This window comes from Panthera tigris, chromosome B1, assembly GCF_018350195.1.
Source record: "Panthera tigris isolate Pti1 chromosome B1, P.tigris_Pti1_mat1.1, whole genome shotgun sequence".
Lineage (NCBI taxonomy): Eukaryota > Metazoa > Chordata > Mammalia > Carnivora > Felidae > Panthera > Panthera tigris.
This window is the reverse complement of record NC_056663.1, coordinates 135,133,397-135,154,876: the sequence shown is the minus strand read 5'-3', so window position 1 is coordinate 135,154,876 and position 21,480 is coordinate 135,133,397. Positions and strand designations below refer to the sequence as shown.

At 39.5% G+C, this 21,480-nt stretch overlaps 1 protein-coding gene across 1 annotated transcript in view; it reads left to right on the top strand.

Annotated features, from left to right (window-relative positions):
- The window catches only part of CDS1 (CDP-diacylglycerol synthase 1), a 70,476-nt gene that overhangs the window by 18,924 nt on the left and 30,072 nt on the right, over positions 1-21,480 (top strand). The window contains exons 3-5 of the mRNA XM_007074817.3: positions 5,649-5,745; positions 12,362-12,459; positions 15,527-15,666. Coding sequence (XP_007074879.2) covers positions 5,649-5,745; positions 12,362-12,459; positions 15,527-15,666 — 335 coding nt within the window. The remainder of the gene's footprint in view (positions 1-5,648; positions 5,746-12,361; positions 12,460-15,526; positions 15,667-21,480) is intronic.

Below are 21,480 nucleotides of genomic sequence, written 5' to 3'. Positions count from 1 at the left end.
AGAGAGGGAGAGGGAGACACAGAATCCAAATCAGGCTCTGAGCTCTGAACTGTCAGCACAGAGCCCGATGCGGGGCTGGAACCCACAAACCATGAGATCATGACCTGAGCCTGGACGCTTAACTGACTGAACCACCCAGGCGCCCCTGAAATTTTTTTATACTGATGTTATATAAAAATGATGCTGGGACGCCTGGGTGGCTCAGTCAGGTTTAGCATCTGACTCTTGATTTCAGCTCAGGTCATGATCCCAGGGTTATTGAATTGATCCCCATGCCAGGCTCTGCACTGAGCATGGAGCCTGCTTAAGATTAAGATATTCTCTCTCTCTCTTGGGGCGCCTGGGTGGCTCAGTTGGTTAAGTATCTGACTTCCGCTCAGGTCATGATCTCACGGTTTGTGGGTTTGAGCCCTGCATCCAGCTCTGTGCTGACAGCTCGGAGCCAAGAGCCTGCTTTGGATTCTGTGTCTCCCTCTCTCTCTGTCCCTCTCATGCTCACGCTCTGTCTCTCTGTCAATAGTGAATAAATGTTAAAAAAAAAAAAAAAAAAAAAAGATATTCTCTCTCTCTCTCTCCTGCCTCCTCTGTCCCCCCCCTTTGTCCCTCTCCCCAACTTGTTCTCTCTTACTTTCTCTAAAAAATAAAAAAAAAATACCTCTAAAGAATGATTTCTTTAGTGTGTCATTTATATTAGATTTTTCCTTAATGATGAAGGGTTTTTCCCTAGTGTAAAGTAACAATAGCAAATAATAGCAGCTGCTATTTCTTGAGCATATGCTCTGTGCTAGGCACTCCTCCAAGCACTTTACACATACTGACTATTCTCACAGCAACCCTGTAACAGGTTCAGTTATATAGACCTATTTTATAAATGAGGAAATTGAGGCACAGAAATGTTATATGTCAAGGATCATGCAGTCGGGAAGTGATAGAACCACATTATGAACCTAGGTATTGTGTTCTGTTTATAAAACAATTGGTTTTGGGGCACCTGGGTGGCTCAGTCGGTTGAGCGTCTGACTTCGGCTCAGGTCACGATCTCACAGTTTGTGAGTTCAGGCCCTGTGTCGGGCTCTGTGCTGTCGGCTCGGAGCCTGGAGCCTGCTTCCGATTCTGTGTCTCCCTCTGCCCCTTCCCCGCTCATGCTCTGTATCTCAAAGATGAATAAAAAAAAATTACAATTAGTTTGAAAAAATGAACAATAAGTAATATATAACAAGTTTCAGTCTTCTCAGACTTTGCTCTAAAGGTTACATGAATGTTTCAGACTCCATCTTAATTCATTTTAGGCCCTTTTTAATCTAATACCCAAAATGGTCTGTCTTGAAAAAATTTAGAAGTTGTAGATGCATAGAATTAAAGATATTAATTGCATTATAAAATTACATGAATTGCAGGGGGGAAAAAAAAAACTCTTGTAATCTTCCCGCCAAAACATTGACACCTAAAATATTGTGATGTTTACTTTTCGAAGTTTTTTTTTTCTTCTGTGTTGTGTGTATTCTGTGTGTGTGTGTGTGTGGTGTATAATATAAAAATAGCATTGTACTGTTTCTTACCTTCTGGTTACATTTTCATTCTGTGGTATTAGAAACTATATCATTTTTTTAATGACTTAAATTTTTTAATGACTGCATGATATATTCCTTTGTATGACTGTAGTTCAGTTTATTCAACTAAACTAAAATTGCTGGGCGTTTAGCTTGTTTCCAGATTTTCACAATTAAAACCAACTCTGTATTAAACATTTTTCTTTATAGCTATGTTAAGATTTATGCTCTTTTTTTTTTTATGTTTATTCATTTTTCAGAATGAGAGGGACTGTGCAAACGGGTGAGGGGCATAGAGAGAGGGAGACACAGGATCCGAAGCAGGCTCCAGGCTCTGAGCTGTCAGCACAGAGCCCAACTAGGGGCTCAAACCCATGAACTGCGAGATCATGACCTGAGCCAAAGGTGGACGGTTAACCCACTGAGCCACCCAGGCAACACTAGATTTATGCTCATTTTTAAGGCTTTAATATATCATATTAAATAGAGCATAAGGTGTTGAAATTGGAAGAGGCCTGAAGGTTTTTAGGCACTTGGCACATTGTCCCAATTGACCTGTGTGTGGGTCTTGTGGAGATGAATAGTCACTTAACCAGTTAAGTCTGATTCTGTCCATTAGTGAAGCTCTTCTTCAGCTATCATCTCATCCAGGGGCAATGCCCTGCTCCCCCTCACCCGAAACTGCATGAGTGGACATGTGCATTGACTGGAGACATTTTAGGTTGTCACAAGAGATAGCACTACTAACAGATAATGGGTAGAGGCCGGGGAGGATGTTAAACATCCTATAGTACACTGAACAGCTCTTCACAACAAAGAATTCTCTGGCTCACAACGTTATTAGCACTGAGGTTGAGAAACCAAGGAAACATACAGGCATAGCCTTATACTGGGTGCTCTTGTACTGTATCATGCCATTTTCCTTCTCTCCAAGAACTTGCACACTTCCTGTCCAACCTCCAATGGCTGGTAGATGGACTTTCTCAAAAACTTTTCTTGCCAGATGGCCCACAAAGTACTTATTTATTCTTGAGGAGTGTCTCTGTATACTGATTCTTGGCTCAGGTGAACTGTTTTGCCAGCCCAGGTTCTTGATGACTCATGGTGTTTGTGTCCCTAGGAAAATATATATTTTTTAAACCTCATCATTACTTTTGAAATAAAAACCACTTAATATCTGTAGTGACAGTAAAACATTGTACATCTCGTAACTGATTTGAACAATAAGTATATGACAACTTTAGATAACCACTTGTAAAGAGACTCCTGAATTATATACTTTTTAGAAACCTCATTTCTAGCTCATGTAGTTCTGGAGATATGGGACTGGAATGAAAATCTCCTATATTGATTCTGAGTTCCTTTTTCCAAAGCAATTGTGAGGTGATAACTTGGACCTGAAATCAAGGCTGTCTCTAATGTGCTCATTGTAGCATGGTAAAAGAAATCAATAATTTGAATTCAGAATCAGGTTTTCCTCTGGTTTTTGGTAATAGTGATTTTTTTTTTCCCTCATATCGTGCTCTGTTTTGAATTCAGTGGTTCTCCCTTAAAAGATGTCTTTCAGTCACTGTATCCATGGATATGTATAAGTATGTTCTTTTATTTTCTTTGTATTAAGTATTCTTGAGAGATTTGAGGAGTCTGTGAAAATAATTAAGAGAATTAGTCTTTCACCTTGTTGGGGGAGGGGAATTTTTCTGGGAAGGGAAATAGGTATATAAAAGATAACTAGGTGAAATATGTTTCTTGATGGCTCAGGTTTTCAGTTATCACGGAACTTTTGGATAGTAGGAAGAAAGTAGGTCTTCTGTTTAAGATCTCTGGTTCTCAGCAGCTACCATCCTCTGAAGTTCAAAGCCAGAGGCGTCTAACAGAGGTACATGTGGACATTGGCAACATCCACCTAGGGACTGATTGGTGACACTTATGTAGTGTCTGTCATCTTCTATGGGTTCTCAACAATTCTGACTCTGAGGATCAGTTATACAGGAGAGCTAAATACGCTTCTGGGTTTCATGCAAACAGGACGGGATCACTATCATTATCTCTGTTATCATTAGAGACTGGTTTATGGTCCATTATGTACCTTTGACTAGCTCTGTGACCTAGCCCAGTTCCCAAATCTATTCATTAATCCATAAAGAGTTATGTATATAAAACTCAGTGGAACCTTTCAGCTCTAACAGTTCTTGACTCTCTGCTCATTTCGGTTCAGTCCTAAAGCCGAGAGTCTAGTGAGAAATTTATGAGCCGCATAGTTTATCACACAGCAGAGAGAAGGAAAGTCGTGTAAGTATAATGTGACCACCTCATGAGAAACCGTGGAAGTTAGGTGAAAGAGTTTGGACTTAATGGTGTTGACATTTTAGACCTTGAGTACAGAAATGACCTCATAAAAGGGATATTTAATAAATATCTGGAAGATTGGTGAGAGCAGGGAATATAATCAATATTTGATAAATGGATGAAGTCAGCTAATTTTTTTATAGAGAGGAGAATGAAAGCCTGTGCTTAGAACACTGTGTGTGCATGCGTGTGTGTGTACATATATGTGTGTATGTATATATATGCTACTATCCTTTAAGATGAATCCAGGTATCTTGTATCATAATTTAAATGCTGCCATTTGAATTAATAGACATAAGAAAAGTCTTAAAACTTTACTGTGAGTATAATGTAAAATGAGTGTAGAATGAAGAAAAGCAGGGGGAAACAATTTTAGATTCAGAAATATCATCCATATATAGGTGTTATTAGAATCCTTTTGGTTTTACACAGTGGCTGCTGACATTTTTCATGACATGGCCAAAGAAACAGTGACAGTATCTGTCAAATATGCTGGGGGTGAAACATGAGTGTCCTGGGTGTGAGGGGAGGGCTGTTGGGCACCCCGGGCCCTTCCTAACCACCAGAGAGGATTGAGGGAGATGAGTTCTCAGCCTAGCCAGACATTCAACAGGGAAGGCCTGCTCTAAGGAACAATTAAAGGCCCAAGGATGAGGAAATAATGTGCTTTTAAGACTCTGTGTCTAAGTGCAGAAAGCCAGCAGCACACTTAGAGCTCTAGGAGAAAGTGATCATCTGTCTGGCCTTGCCCTCAGTGACTGACCTGCTTGCCTTCTTCATTTCACTGAGATTTCTGTGCTCTGTAGTTGTGCTTCTGTATTATCCTTTCTTTACTTTCTCTCATTGGAAGTCTGTGTTCTCTGTCTATACCACCTTAATAAAATCATTGTTTTTATATACCACCCCAAAGGATAGATCATGGTTTTTTTTTTTAAGTTTATTTATTATTTTGAGAGAGAAAGTGTGTGCATGCATGCGCTGGGGAGGGGCAGAGAGAGGGAGGAAGAGAAAATCCCAAGCAGGCTTGCACTGTCAGCGCAGAACCTCATGTTGCTGACACTCAGAGACTGTGAGATCATGACCTGAGCTAAGATCAAGAGTTGGCCACTTAACCGGCTGAGCCACATAGACACCCCTTAAAAAAGTGTTTTTTAAGTTTTTTTGTTTATTTGGAGGGAGAGAAGGATAGATCATCTTTACAGAGGGCTTTTTGCACCTGCCTTCTTCCCTTCTGAATGACCCTGGTGGGGTGTGCACATATCCACATTGACCACCTCACTTCCTAGCCTAGTGATTCATCCTCATTCACACTGAACAAAAATTAGTTTCTTTCTTTGGCTAACATAATTTTACACTTAATTTAGCTCTGAGTGAGTGAACAAATGCTGTTGGTTAGATTTTTGTTTTTGTTGTTACTACAGGTGAAGTAAGGGATTCTTTTTTTTAAAAAATATTTTATTTATTTTTGAGAGAGTGCAAGTCAGGGAGGGGCAGAGAGAGGGGAGCAAAGGATCTGAAGTGGGCTCTGCACTGACAGCAGAGAACCCTTAATGGGGCTTGAACTCATGAACCAAACTGAGATCATGACCTGAGCCAAAGTTGAATCCTCGACCAACTGAGCCACCCAGGTGCCCTGAAGCAAGGGATTCTTAAAGTATAGTTAGGGAAAATATGAAAGTCTGATAATACTGAAACCACACAAAAAACTCAATACATTAAATACTAACTTTATAAACATTTTCTTCATAGGTGGAAAAACTGGTGGATTCGTGGAATTCTTACTCTAACTATGATTTCATTGTTTTTCCTGATCATCTATATGGGATCCTTTATGCTGATGCTTCTTGTAAGTGTTTTACATTTTTCCAAGTATCTCTTGCTTTGTTTTTCAGCACTGATATGATTGAAGTAATTTGAACATGTCATAAAAAATAAAGTAGTTCAAGATTTGGTAACAACAAATTTATTTCCCTTAAGCATTTTCTTCTTCATGAAATTATCTGGACCAACCTTTCCGGTTTGCAAAATGGCCATTCAGTGTATTCACTCAGCAGAGATCAAGTATATGTAATACATAGTATTAGAGATTGCTAACGACTTCACACACTCATGACATCATCATATGGGACTATTAGCTAGATCCCTAACTTGAAAGAATTCAATCTAATGGCAGAGATATATAAGTAACCATATGAATAAATAGTATAGTAAATAAGTGGGTAACTTTTTGGGAGATCTAAACCAGCCTGAAAGAGAGCAGAGAGGACTTCCAGAAGAGTTTATGCCAAAGTTAAACCCTGAAGAAGGGGCTGGACAGGAGAGGGCCTTCCAAGGTGGGGATATCATAAGCAAGACATGGGGGTAATGAGAGAGTGTGGTTCGTTGGGGGATTTGCAACTGGTGCCTTTGGAGGGTGTCTAGGGATGAGACCAGAGAGGTGAACAGAAGCCATTTTGGGAGTGTGGGATTTTGTTGTGTATGGGAAGTCCAACAAGTCATGAAGCCAGACAAGTATTTTAAGATTTTAAATCATTCGTTTAGTAAATGCTCCCAAGATGCCTGCTATGTGCCAGGCATTGTGCTGCTTCTGGGGTATGATACAGCAGTGCTGAGAAAAGCACACATGTCTCTTCCCTGGGGAGTTTACTATCTGTGCTTCAAAGAACTGATCAGAAATATAATTACAGGGGCACCTGGGTGGCTCAGTTGGTTGAGCGTCTGACTCTTGGTTTCTGCTCAGGTCTTGTTCCCAGGGTTGTGGAACGAGCCCTGCTTTGCGCTCCATGCTGAGCGTGGAGCGTGCTTGAGATTCTCCTTGTCTGCCCCTCTCCTCTGCTTGTGCACGTGCGTTCTCGCCCAAATATACATATAGAGAGAATATATTTATATAGGATACGGTGCTGTGAGAGCAAGGGGGGATCTGGAAGACTTTCCAGAGGCATCCTGTCTAGCACGTGTGCTGCAGTTTAAAGTTTGAACAGGTGGGGGGTAAAGGGGGAGCTTGGGGACAGGAGTGTCACAGCAGAGGATTCCTGTTTATGAAAGCCTTGATATCCAAAGAAGCGTGAAACATTTGGAAGTGGTGGGAGTGGGAAGGAGACCTGCGTTTGTTTAATAGATTCATCAAGCACTTGAGGGTGCTGAGTGTGTTTAGCACAGGGAGAGCCTTGCTCTCAGGGATAGGCACAGTGTCCCTCTTTTTTGTTGTTTCTTTTTCATCTCATCTCCTTTAGCTGAGCCTCTCTCACCCTTACCACCTTGCTCTCTGGCTGCTCCAACCTGTCTGCTCCCCTCCATGCCCAGTCCTATTCCTAGTGATAGGCATGGGCAATATGATACTGTTTTCCTTTCAGTCTATAAAAGAATAAATAAGTTTTGAAGTGAAATCAGACACGATTGGGGAAAAAAATCCCATCAACTCCTGACCATCAAGCCCTTTCACTTTCTTTCTGTTCCCTCATTAATTTTGTACTTCCTTGGGGGTATCAAGGTAACAGGAGTGAATAAGAAATCACCTTCTCTGTTCTGTTTTTGCTGACATCGTAAAGAACTTTTTCTCACAGAAAAACAGTGGATAGTGCATAATGTGAGGCCAGAAGATGCTGAGTCTAAAAACCAGGTAGGCCGGTGTGAGCACGGTCCCAGTGTGACTCCAGGGAAGGGCCCACTTCTTTTCTTCTCAGTGTGCACCTATGGAAGGTTGTGAGTGCCAGTGAGTTTGGGCCTTTCAGGAGTGAGTGGGTACAGAGCACTTCTCAGTGCTGTGTGCTGAGTCATGGGCCAGGGGACAAAGGGATTGGGTGATAGCTGACAGCTTGGTAAGGCTTTGTGGATGAAGGGACCTTTCATCAGACCTTGAGGGTCTGTCAGGGTGGAGTGAGCACCGAGAGTAAAGGTCCAAATGGCTAGATGTGTCAGGAAAAGGCAAATGATGTCTTTTTCCTGGAGCATAGGGCCTTTGAACTTGGAAAAATAATTGGAGATCAGATGCTAGAGGGCCTTGCAATACTGTGTGAAGAAGTTTAGGATTTATTTGTAAAGGATTGGGGAGCCATTGGAAATATTAAAGATCATTTAAATTATTATTCCCCTTTAGGAGGTAATTTTGATCTAAGACACTGTAAAGCACCAGCATCCTTGATACATGGACACAGGCTGGTCTGGTGGGCTCTCTGTGAGTAAGTTACATTGTTCTCCAAACTAAACCATTTGGTGTGGTAACTTGGGCCAGAATTTGCAGATAGAGACTAATTTTCAAGCACCCTTTTATGAGAAAATTCAAAACACCTTTAAAGATATCCTTGCATATTTGGATTTTGGTTTTTTAAAAGAGAATCATAAGCATACCTAAAGTACTTGAGCTTTCTTGTTTATTTTTTCTGTTATGAAAGGAAAATACCATTTTAATACGAGTTCTGTTTCATTGGTGAGCTTAATCAGAAGAATATTAAAGATCGAGTTAAGTAGATTTGAACTGTTACTGCTCTTACTTAGGTTTATTGTAATGCATGCACATATGTACCATGCATACATACACATGTTGTATTTATGATACGTATATTAAGGAAATATGGGTGGATATACACATATGCACACACTGTTGGTACTCAATTGTGATACTACTTTTATGTGATTTCAAGTCTTATTTATGCTCATATCCCTAACTAGGTCATTTATATTTTGAGAGGCTTGCATTTGCCCTACAATATCAGCACTCGTAAATGATTGATTCAAGAGAATTTTATTAAAAACTTATTTCTACCAAATGATAGCTACTACTTTAAGACAGAATCATACAGGAACTTTTTTCTTCAATCTTCTATTTATAGCACTTACATGTTGCATTCGTAGCTTGCAATCACACTTTTTTAAAAAACTTTTTTTTAGGTTTATTTATTTCTGAGAGAAGGGGAGACAGAGAGAGAGACCAAGCTTGAGTGGGAGAAGGGCAGAGAGAGTGGGAAACAGAATCCGAAGCAGGCTCCAGGCTCTGAGCTGTCAGCACAGAGCCCGACGCGGGGCTCTAACCCATGAACTATGAGATCATGATCTGAGCCAAAGTCGGATGCTTAACCGACTGAACCACCCAGGCACCCTGGAATCACACTTTCTAGGTGATAGAATTACTAAAGCATACTTTGATTTAAAGGCAGATAGTGTAAGAGCTTCTCACCTTCACCTTCTTGGAAACTCCTATAATAAGTTTTAATTCACATATATAATTTAGTTTTAAGTAGTTTTTTTTTTTTTCCATTGTGAGAGTTATAAAAGTGTGTTAAAATTACTTCAGGAAATTGTTAATTTTTTGAAAATCACCCCTAGCCCTATCATCAACTACCAAAACTCAATTAATACTATTTGATACATTTTCTTTTAGTCCTTTTTTTCTTTTATGTTTTAAAAATCATGGTTGTAATCATAACATGACTAGAATTTTGTATCCCGCTCTTTTAAACTAAGTATTTTATCGAGTGTTTTGTGTTGCTCCATCTTTACAACCATCAACTTTAATACATTCCTTGACTGAATGGAATGGAATGTATCATAAGTTATTTGAACCGCGGTGTTATTTTCAGACATTCGGGTTATGTTTTGGTTTTCTCTATGGTGAATAACACTATCCTGAACATAATAGAATGTAAAGCTTTTTCATATGCAGGATTATTTTCTTTGAATAGATTCCCAAAGTGAAAATAGGCATTTTTATTTGGATAACCCATAAATACCATAGTTCAAATTCAACATATCCAAATCTGAACTTCCCTTCCACCCCCATCCATTCTGCATAAATATGTCTCCTTTCCCAAAAGCCTTCTCTGGTGTTACTCTGTGTTCCTCTGACTCCCTTAGCCGCCCCCCACCCCCCATTTCCTCAGCCACCAAATCCAACCAGTTATGCTCCCTCAATGTCTTATTCCTTGTACTCCACTTCCCTGCCGCTGGCCCAGTTAGAGGTTCATCTACACTCAACTGGATGGTGGCATCTTGCCTGCCTTACTGTCTCTCTACTCTTGCTGCCTCTCCAGTCTGTTCTTTCCACCTCTCCTGGCCCCAGACACACACATCTGATCACGTGTAGTCCTTTGTACTGTTTGCTGTGCTTCTTGTCTCTCTCTGCTTCTCACCCCCATCTCTGTGAGTAGGCAACTCTGAAATACTTGTAGTTCCCTAACATGCCTTGTCTTCTCCCATATATGTGATTCTGTATATCTTTCTCCTCTGTCCCAACTGTGGCCCATCTCTACTCACCCCCCCCCCCCGTTTTGTTTGCCCATGCTTATATCCATGTGGCAGTTTCCACGTGGCGTTGTAGCCATTTGTGTCCTCCTTGACAAACTATGCCTCTCTGGGGACAGATGTCCTGTATTATTTCTCTGAATCCTCAGTAACTAGCAGAGTAGGCATTTAAATATTGGTGGTTGTTTTTAAGGCTCTTAAAACATTTATTGAGCCAACAGAGTCCTGCCAGTGTGCACGGCTACCAGTATTGGTGACCTGGAATATCAGTTTCTGGGTGATCACCCAGCCTGGAAGATACACATATATTTTAAGGATTTTAGCTGTACTGTTGTGAACCCCCTGTTTTCTGTTTTCCCAGCGGCTCTATATTGATTCTACTTGCAAACTGTAATTGACAATCATATAAATATGTATGTGTGTGCTATTAAAAGTAGTTTTATTTCCTCTCAGTAAAATACCATGTATAGTGCTAATGGTTGTTCTTGAGCAAATGTGTTCATTTAGCAAATAGAAATTGCATCAGTGCATTTGATATTTTAAAAGCCCTTGGTTCTATAAATAGTACAGGCTTTGCCATTTTATTTTAACACCTAGCATTGTCCTCATTTTGTGATTATTTAAAAAAAATAACTTTTGACACATTCAAAGCTTATTGAAGGACGATATTTGAATTTCTTCTTGTCTTTATATTATAAAACATTAATGACTTCTTCTTAAAATAAGTATTTATAGTAGTTTGACCTAATATTTTCTTAGCACATGGCTGAGGGGACACAATTGCTTTAAGTATGTGATTGGACATAATAGGTATAATGGAGAAATATAGCTTAAGAATATCCTGAACAGTAGGTTTGGGAAAGCTGATTTTGGGGGAGCTTAAAAGGAAATACCCAAGTATATTCTTGGGCAGAGTTTGGTAAGCTTTTTGAGTATAGAAACAGGTAAAAATATTTTAGGCTTTAAGGAACCACATATTTCTCTGTAACATCATTTTTAGTTTTTGTTTTTAACTTAAAAAAAAATATCAAATCCATTCTTAGCTCGCGGGCTGTACAAGACCAAGCCCTTGAGTATACTCTCCAGAGGCTGAAGAAGTCTGCTATACTCATAAAGATTTTAATCTCTTAGCTCGTGGTAATAAGTGTTCAACTTGCCACTTGTTTTTCGAGTCTTGGAATTGACTTAAACCAAGCATTAGATATGATGCTGCATCCTCAGGGATTACCTGTACCTAAGTTGGTGGATACAACAGTTTGAAGGACTACTAAGTAGACCATCAAAAAAGGATTCATAAATATAAAACAATTTGTTAGGAATGTATAAAGAACACTGTGCAAACAGAATTGCATAGAATAAATTGACCGGGTGAAGTGGCTGCAAATGTAGAAGGCTATTTATAATTTGCCAGTGTAACTCCACTTAGATGTATCAGACAGATATGCAGCTGGCTATGTGAGAGTTGCCACGGCTGGAAGAATGAAAAGACCATGCCCAAACCCTGCTGGGTGACAGGGTGAAGATGTTTTAATTACAGTCATTTGTTTTGACCGTGTCTTTATCCTTGGAAGGCATACCAGGATGTATGGTTAAAAATAAATATATACAGGGGCGCCTGGGTAGCTCAGTTGGTTAACCATCTGACTCTTGATTTTGGCTCAGGTCATGATCTCACAGTTCATGAATTAGAGCCATGTTAGGCTCTGCACTGACGGTGCGGAACCTGTTTGGGATTCTCTCTCTCTGCCCCTCCCCCCCCCCCCCCCCCCCCCCCACCATGCACGGGCTCTCTAAGTAAATCAGTAAATGCAAACTTCCACATATGATACTTTTCCTAGGGTAACTCAAGAAACAAAATGGACGAAAAGATTGTCCATCTTAGTACTGATGAACTCAAGAAATGAAGTAGTAATGAGAGATAAAGCCTAATCAACCATGACCAACAAGACTGTATCCCTGAAACTTTAAGCTACACTGCGACCTCCCACCCCAGGATGGAGCTTTCACGTTTTGGATAAACTTTCATTTGCTTGCCCCTTTGAAATATCGCTTGATTTTATAGACATTGACTTACTGAATTTTTTGCTACTGACATTTAGAATAATTAAAACTGGGCAGGCTAAAGATTTTTTTAAACACACATGACATAAGAAATGACTTATTAAATGATTAAGCACAAATGTAAACACTAAGAAATGTATGTTAATGTGTTCTCTTGGTTTCAGGTACTAGGCATCCAAGTGAAATGCTTCCATGAAATTATCACTATAGGTTATAGAGTCTATCGTTCTTATGACCTGCCATGGTTTAGAACATTGAGCTGGTAAGTAATTTAAAACTGTTTCAGATGTGAAAATCTGGTTCTTTTCTAAAGTTTTTAAAGGAAGCACCCTGATGAGTCAGTATCACACAGTTGACCTTATAGATTGATTTTTGGAGAAAGATAAATAAAAATAATGCAATTGGATTTTGATAAGAAGAAAATCACCTTTAACTCTCCTTTTCTAACACTACTATTTTCATATGTCATCTTTCAGTCTTTGTAGAGATACTTTATATTTGAATGTATACACTATTGACCTCTTTTTTTTAAACATTTTTTAATGTTTATTTTTGAGAGAGAGAGTGTGTGAGAACTGGGGAGGGGCAGAGAGAGAGGGAGACAGAGGATCCAAACAGGCTCTGCACTGACAGCAGAGAGCCCAGTGTGGGACTTGAAGTCACAAACTGTGCAATAATGACCTCAGCCGAAGTCGGACTTAACCAACTGAGCCACCCAGGTGCCCCTGCGCTGTTGTCCTCTTTAAAAAACATTGTATTGGACACCTTTTTATATCCTTCATAATTATAATTTTAATAAAGTTTCGTTTTGTAAAATGTTAGAAATATGTGTAATCTTTTGCTTTCTTTTGCCTAAGTTGAAATGAGACCACACACAGAATTAGATTATTTCTGCAGAGAGTGAAAGATGAGATATGAAAATAGTTGTGAGTTTTCTGTTTTGTTGAGTGGTCAGTGGTTTATTCATGGGGAAGAAAGCCCATGATGAATGTCTGTCCCCCCCCTCCCCTTCCTTCCCCACTACTGCAAAGCTGGCCCACCTCCTCGTAGGCCCTGGGGGCAGTTAGAGGAGAGACAGCTCCTCCCTTTGTTGTTCCTGGTTTGATCTTGTCTTCAGGCCCCAGGCTGGTGACCTGCTACTGGGAGGGTTGTTAGAGAGAAGAGTAATACTCTCTGAGGGGCAGTGTGTAAGGCAGTCTTGTAAATAGCACCAGCAGTTACCAGCACTTGAAATACTGTGTATGTACCATGCATGTAAAACTTAGTTTAAAAAAAGGCATGCGATTTTAATATTTAACGTTTAATATATCTTTTTATAACTTTTCAGTTATAATTCTCAATTATCAAGACCTTGACCAGGAAGGAAACATGATAATATAATAGTTCATAATGAACTTAATTGACCATGCCTTTGAATATAGCTGTTTGATTAGTATCAGCCAGAGGGTCCAGTGTCTTAAGAAAACAAATGTATCACCTTTGGGGTTTAGACTAGTCAAAAAATAGTTTCTAATTTTTCCTTATGGCAAGTTTTTTCACGAAGGGCAAAATATATGGGAAATGTTAGATTAAGTAGTTGGAGAATAATTAAATGCTAAACCATGCAGGATTGACCAATTCTAAGAAAAAAAGACATAGGTCAGGATGGGCTCCAGTGATTGCAGAAGTCTTTATGGAGAAGGTGAGAAACAAACTATCACTTGAAATAAAGACAAGTTTTGGATAGAGAAGAGTGCTCCGCAGTGGGGAAGCATCACCTATCAAGTTCTAGATGAGGGACTAGGAGGAACATGCCACAGAGGCAAAGACATTCCTGGCCTTCTTGAGCAGAATAGTGGGGGGAAAGTTGGATTGGTGGACTAGGGCAGGCCTTGATAGCTTTATGGAGGAGTCAAAGACAGTTTCCATTGTAGGAGAATGGAAAAATGGTAATGCAGCTGATAGAAATGGGAATACAGTACTTTACTTTGAAAACTGTGGGGTCTAATTCCATCCATGAGGACCAGAGGGAAATCGCTCCTTTCCTCCTCTGCTCTCCTGGCCGAGTAGGACTCTGCCCTTCAAAGGATGAGGCACGGAGGAACTCTGAAGCGGTGCTTCCCAGCCTTCTTTCCTGGCTCACACAAGTGCCATCAGTCAATTCTCATGGGTTCTCCTTTCCCTGGGGGGAAGGGATATATTAGAATTGGGTGGAGGGACAGGTGATTTACGCAGTTTTAAGAAGTTTCTCTTAGAGGGCTGCCTGGGTCAGTCAGTTAAGCATCCAACTTCGGCTCAGGTCATGATCTCACGGTTTGTGAGTTTGAGCCTCACGTCAGGCTCTGTGCTTACAGCTCAGAGCCTGGAGCCTGCTTCAGATTCTGCGTCTCTCTCTCTCTCTGCTCCTCCCCTGCTGATGCTCTGTCTGTCTGTCTCTCTCAAAAATAAATGAATGTTAAAAAAAAAAAAGTTTCTCTTAGAGATTTTTACCTGCTGCCTGCTTCTATCCCCCACTACTTCCTCTTAAGAATCACTGTGCAACTGGGGGCGCCTGGGTGACTCAGTCGGTTAAGAATCCAACTTCTGCTCAGGTCATGATCTTGCAGTTAGTGGGTTTGAGCCACGCGTCGGGCTCTGTGCTGACAGCTCAGAGCCTGGAGACTGCTTCAAATTCTGTCTCTCCCTCTCTGCCCCTACCCGCCTTGCACTCTGTCTCCATCTTTCTCTCAAAAAATGAAAAAACATTAAAATTAAAAAAAAGAATCCGTGTGCATCTGGAGTCCATCTGGAACATGGAGGAGGGGGAGAAAGACACCAATATGCGTAATGCAGTGAGGATGGGTCAGAGGTTGAATTGCCTCTTCCTGCTTTCCCTATTGATTTCCTCCTCACGGCAGGTGGGAATTTGGCTTAGAATCTCCACTATTAAAAAACTTTAGAGCTGTGAATAGTTGAAAGTGGATTTTCATTATAAAATACTGTGTGTGTGTGTGTGTGTGTGTGTGTGTGTGTGTGTGTATCTGCGTGCATGTGTGTGTGTTTATCTGCGTGCGTGTGTGTGTGTGTATTTGGGTATGCATAGTATTTTTTACATTGTTTCCCAATCTCTGGCACTAGATTTTGAGCTAAGTAGAGGCGTGAGCTGTATTCAGTAAACTTTTGTTGACTGACACATTTGAAATTAAGTTTAAAAGAGGAAAAAAATGTTTTGGTGGAATATCCTGAACCTGTGTCCTGAACTTAGTTTTTGATCTTTGTGACATCATCAAAATATAGAGAATAGTTTTGCTGAGTTTGAGAGGGAAAAAAAGACTTCAAATATGAAAAAGCTAATTGTGTTTCAATTATAGGTACTTTCTACTGTGTGTAAATTACTTTTTCTATGGAGAGACCGTAGCCGATTATTTTGCTACATTTGTTCAAAGAGAAGAGCAACTTCAGTTCCTCATTCGCTACCATAGGTTTATATCATTTGCCCTCTATCTGGCAGGTAAGGAAAATAGTCCGTATTGGTATGTAGCTGATATATATTACATGCTTATTTTTACTTAACGTTATTTGAATTTATGACATCTTCTATTTGTTACATTTTAATCCAGTTCCATTTTTATTTGTTCCATGTATAAAAAGCTGTTGCTTTCATCATGGTCTTAAACAGCAATCACTCCTTCATGGTGATTTAAAAAAGGACCTACTTGCTTAATACTCCACATATTTGAAAATTTTCTTTGGAAATTGTAGTAAACTTTTAAATACATGGATTGATTGTTAACCAAGTATGATTTACAAAGAAACTTTTACATATATATTGCTTTATTTATATAGTATTGTGGTATTTAGTTTTACTGACATGGTTTATTATGTATTCTTTCTATACATGTATATATATCATATATATATATATATATATGATATATATACATATTTGTTTATAGTACACTGTACCATTTGTTTTTAAGATTTTAGATTAAGAATTAGATACTAAGATAAAATTAGAATTAACAGATATTTCTTTAATAAAAGTTAATCATAAAAAAATTCTAAAAACTTGATTTAGATACGTACTTTTTATTTTTATTAAAACAATTTTTTTTTTAACATTTATTTATTTTTGAGACAGAGAGAGACAGAGCATGAACGGGGGAGGGTCAGAGAGAGGGAGACACAGAATCCGAAACAGGCTTCAGGCTCTGAGCTGTCAGCACAGAGCCCGATGCGGGGCTTGAACTCACAGACCGCGAGATCATGACCTGAGCTGAAGTCGGACGCCCAACCGACTGAGCCACCCAGGCGCCCCAAAACAATTTTTTTTAATGTCTATTTAGTTTCAAGAGGGACAGAGTGTGAGTGGGAAAGAGGCAGAGAGGGAGGGAGACACAGAACCCGAAGCAAGTTCCAGGCTCTGAGCTGTGAGCACAGAGCCCTACGCAGGGGCTTGAACTTGCAAAACGTGAGATCATGTGACCTGAGCCAAAGTCAGATGCTCAGCCAACTGAGCCACCCAGGTGCCCCAGATATGTACTTTTTAAAAGTCAGCTTAACAGTGTGAGTCTTGGCTCTACTACTTACTAGCTAAATAAACATTGGGAAATTTAATTAATTTATCTGTACTTCAATTTCTTTGTAAAGCACTTAGAATGATACCTGGCACTATTTAAATATTTGTTGTTGTCATTACTTTCTTCTTAAAGGAGGATATGAACTTTGAGTTTTTACTTTAGCTCTTACAAGTTTTTCAATAAATCCTTTTCTTATTAGCACAGTTTTGGAAACTGAATACAATACGGATGACTCTTCATTTCTCATTAAACTAGAAATATGAAGAGTGTATGGAGAAGTACGTCCAGTCCTTTAGAAGTATGTCATTGTATTCAGTTTTTGTGCTGTTCTGCATGATGCTCTTGCTTTAATAAAGCCTTCTTCAGACCCTGGACTTGATTTTGTTTCTGGATCTAGAAACCCAGAAAGTGAAACAGTCTGAAATGAGAATAGTGGTTGTTAGAGAATCATTTTTGGGATGGGAGGAACCTACATTTTCTAAAGAGTTTTATTACTCTTTTACATTCAGGGGTTTTTTTGGTGGGTTTGTTTGTTTGTTTTTGCTTAGTCCAGTTTTCTGTTACTTTATTTTTAAAAATTGTTACTGATACATCTAAAGAAAGTACATGCCTGAAAGAGGATATTGAAAAGCATTTCTTTTCTTTCATGGGCAAGAGAAATTACTCATTTTAGGTAGTCATTCAATTTTACATTTGAATCAGTTTCCAAGAATCATGGTAATAGAGAAATTAATGGTGACTGAAAACAGGTAGAATTTGGATAGAAAAACATTGACTCCGATTCTACGTTTACCAAAGCACATTTGTGACATTTTTTTCTTGGTAGGAACTTTGAGTAGTTTATCTCACTTATCAAACTAACAGATTTGATTTACACTGTTAAATGTAAGTTGGATTTGGGGATAGATTCTTTACTGCTACAAGAGCAAAGAATACAGTGCCTTTTTACTTTGTATTTAGACTGGCAAGACTTTATTGGTATTTTAAATTTTAAAAACAATATTAGCAAAAAGTGTCGGCAGTGGCTTCTGCTGAATCCAACAAATTCACATTATTTCATAATATCAGTCTTGTAATTACTGAATAACAAAATGATGATTAATGAAAATAGAAATCATTTGTATCCGTGTATGTCAGCACAGAGCCCATACATTTCCATTCTTTTTATTTTTTATTTTTTTTTATTTTTAAAAAAAAATTTTTGACGTTTATTTATTTTTGAGACAGAGAGAGACAGAGCATGAAGGGGGGAGGGGCAGAGAGAGAAGGAGACACAGAATCGGAAGCAGGCTCCAGGCTCTGAGCCATCAGCCCAGAGCCTGACGCGGGGCTCAAACTCACAGACCGCGAGATCGTGACCTGAGCTGAAGTCGGACGCTTAACCGACTCCGCCACCCAGGCACCCCTGTACATTTCCATTCTTAATACAACTTTTTGTTTTTCTTAAACTTAGAACTGCTTCATTTTCTCTTTTCCACATCTATAAATTTCTTTTTTTTTTTTATGTTTATTTATTTTTGAGAGATAGAGACAGCATGAGTAGAGGAGGGGCAGAGAGAGAGACAGACAGACAGACAGAATCTGAAACAGGCTCCAGGCTCTGAGCTCTTAGCACAGAGCCCGATTCGGGGCTCGAACTCAGGAACTGTGAGGTCGTGACCTAGGACAAAGTCGGATACTTAATCAGCTGAGCGACCCAGGCGCCCCAGCACATCGATAAATTTCTGTATAGGAATCCTTAATATTTCTTTTGGGTCTGTTCCATGTCTGTTGGTAGTTTTTACAAATGTTCACACAAATCTCTTTTCCACATCTATACATTTCTGTATAGGAATCCTTAATTCTTTTGAGTTTGTTCCATGCCTATTGGTAGTTTTTACAAATGTTCACACAAATCAGTGTATCAATTTCCTTTTTTCCTCAAGACCTCTGTCTTAGAAACCTCTGTAGTCTGGTCTTGTCTGGACTGTCTACTTGTGGGCCTACTGCCTAGGTGTCCTCATGATTTGGCCTTCTCATTTCTTATATTTCACATCTTCCAGTTTCTGAGTTGACACCCTTATTTTGCTGAAGCATGGCCTCCAATAGTTTCCTGTGAAATGTTCATAGATGCTAAATGTTTTATGTTCGTACATTTCTAAAAATATTTTCATTGTCACAGCTGACTGCTTCTGCTAGGGCTTGCACTTGTTATTAGTAGACTGGTACTTAGCACTATAGTCTAGAAGTCTAGGCCTTACCTTTGCCTTCTAGAGATCTCTGTTTACTTTTTTCTGGAAAATACTGCTAGTCCCTGATTTCTCAGGTCTGCTAAAATTTATCAAGTCTGTTTTCCAGCTTCAAAATTTTGTAGCCATTTCTCTTCTGTTTTCCTTGACGTTTCGTCAGTTCTCTTTGCTCTCTGGGTTTTCACTGTAATTTTCTTTTCTTTTCTCTTCTTTTCTTTTCTCTCCACAATCAATGTTGGGCTCAGTATTCAGTGAAATCTCCCTCCTGCCTCAGAGCCTTATTTACAATCTCCAGAATGTCTCCAGAAGTTGGCCAGTACTTTTGCAGACATTTTCTAAGTATTAAAGCTTATATGTTTATATCCTCTCCACCTTCATTTTTTTAATACAAATGAGAACAGGTTATTACCTACCTGTTTTTTTCCACTTAATGCAGTTTGTGCATGGTTTGATATCAGCACATCTGAATCCAGTTTTTTCATATCTGCAGTTACATCTGTATTGATGTGTGTACAGCAAATCTGAGGTAGAATGTCATAAAATAAGGTGCCTACTGTTTCCTTTTCTTACTTTCCCTTTGTGGTTTGCTATAACTAATACTTAAGAATAACTTCTCCTTTGAGTGGGTGAAGACAGTGTAATTCATTTTCTTTGTTTTATTTAGCTCTTAATTTTTAGTAATTGTTTGCTTCATATGCTAAACTTTCTGGCTCTACTTTTCTAAAGTAAAATCAGTATTTCTTCCTTTTTTTTCTGACTTAATTTCTGCCATAGAAATAGCTTACCGCTTGCTGTTTTAGGCTATTAGAATCATAAAAACTCATCAAAAGCCATTTTTTCAGCAAACGTATGAGTGCTTTCCAAATCCTAGGTACCACAAATGGTGTTGAGGATATATAGAGGGAAAGGAGGTTGATAGCATGCCTTCTGGGTCTTGAAACTGGTGAGACATGACTCCTCTAGTCCATTGCTGAAATGTGGACAGGGACCTCGAAGAGCATGAAGGGTAAGGAGGACTTTACTCTGCTGGAGACCATAGAAGGCCTTTGAGAAGAGATGACAAGTGTCATGAATAGTAAAGAACAAGCAGACATTTGCTAGGTGAATAGAGGAAAAGGGCCTTCCAGGCAGAGGAAAGGTGCAAAGGTTGGAAATGAGAGAGGATTGCATGTTCTGGGCCGCTGGCAGGCATTAAAGGTTGGAAAGGAGGTGGGAAGGAGCCACGTCTTGAGAAGCCTTGTGTATCATGGGAAGGATTTGGACTTTATCCCTAAGAAACCAATGGAGAATTTTAAATTAAGAGATGATATAACTAGATCTGTAGTGTAGTGAAGGATGAGTTGGGAGACATTAATAGGATGACCAGACAGGAAACTGGTACTGTAATTTATGCTAAATATAAGGAGGGCCTGAGTTTGTATTTAATACTAAGAGGGTTGGAGGTTCCTGGGTGGCTCGGTCAGTTAAGCATCCAACTTCAGCTCAGGTCATGATCTCATGGTTTGTGAATTCGAGTCTCACATCAGGCTCTCTGCTGTCAGCACAGAGCCTGCTTCAGATCCTCTGTACCCCCTCTTTCTGCCCTTTCCCTGCTCGTGTTCTCTCTCTCTCACACACAAAAATAAATAAACATAAAAAACTTAAATACTAAGAGGGTTGGTTATATATTAAAAAATAAAAATAACTGTGGGCTATTCTTAGAAACAAACTGCTCTTTATTTTTTTTTTAATGTTTATTTTTGACAGAGGGGGGGGTGCTTGGGTGGCTCAGTGGGTTGAGCATCCGATTTCAGCTCAGGTCATAATCTCACGGTTCGTGAGTTCGAGCCGCATGTCAGGCTCTGTGCTGACGGCTCAGAGCCTGGAGTCTGCTTTGAGTTCTGTGACTCCCTCTCTCTCTGTTCCTCCCCTGCTCACACTCTCTCTCTCTCTCTCTCTCTCTCTCTCTCAAAAATAAATAAACATTGAAAAGAGAGAGACAGAGTGCAAGCAGAGGAGGTGCAGAGAGAGAGGGAGACACAATCTGAAGCAGGCGCCAGGCTCTGAGCCGTCAGCACAGAGCCCGATGTGGGGCTTAAACCCACAAACCGTGAGATCATGACCTGAGCTGAAGTCAGGTGCTCAACCCACTGAGCCATCCAGGTGCCGCCAAACTGGTCTTTATAACAGTCTATGAAAAATTGCTTTTGTATCCCAAATTATTGGCTAAAAATGTACTTTTTGTTGAGATAATCACCTGTTTACATGTAGTTGTAGGAAGTGATAAGAGCTATCCCTTACACACTTTGCCCAGTTGCCAGCAATGGTAATATTTTGCAAAACTAAAGTACAATATCACACCAGGATATTGACATTATTACAGTTTTATGAATGCAGTTTCCTAATGCAACGTTGTAGTAACCTAGGAGCTGCTGTGTTAATTGATAAAACTTCTAATATAAATCATGCATAGTATTCTGTATCTATTATCATTTTACGTGTGGCCTAGATGTGGTCCTGTTAGAACATAAACAACCT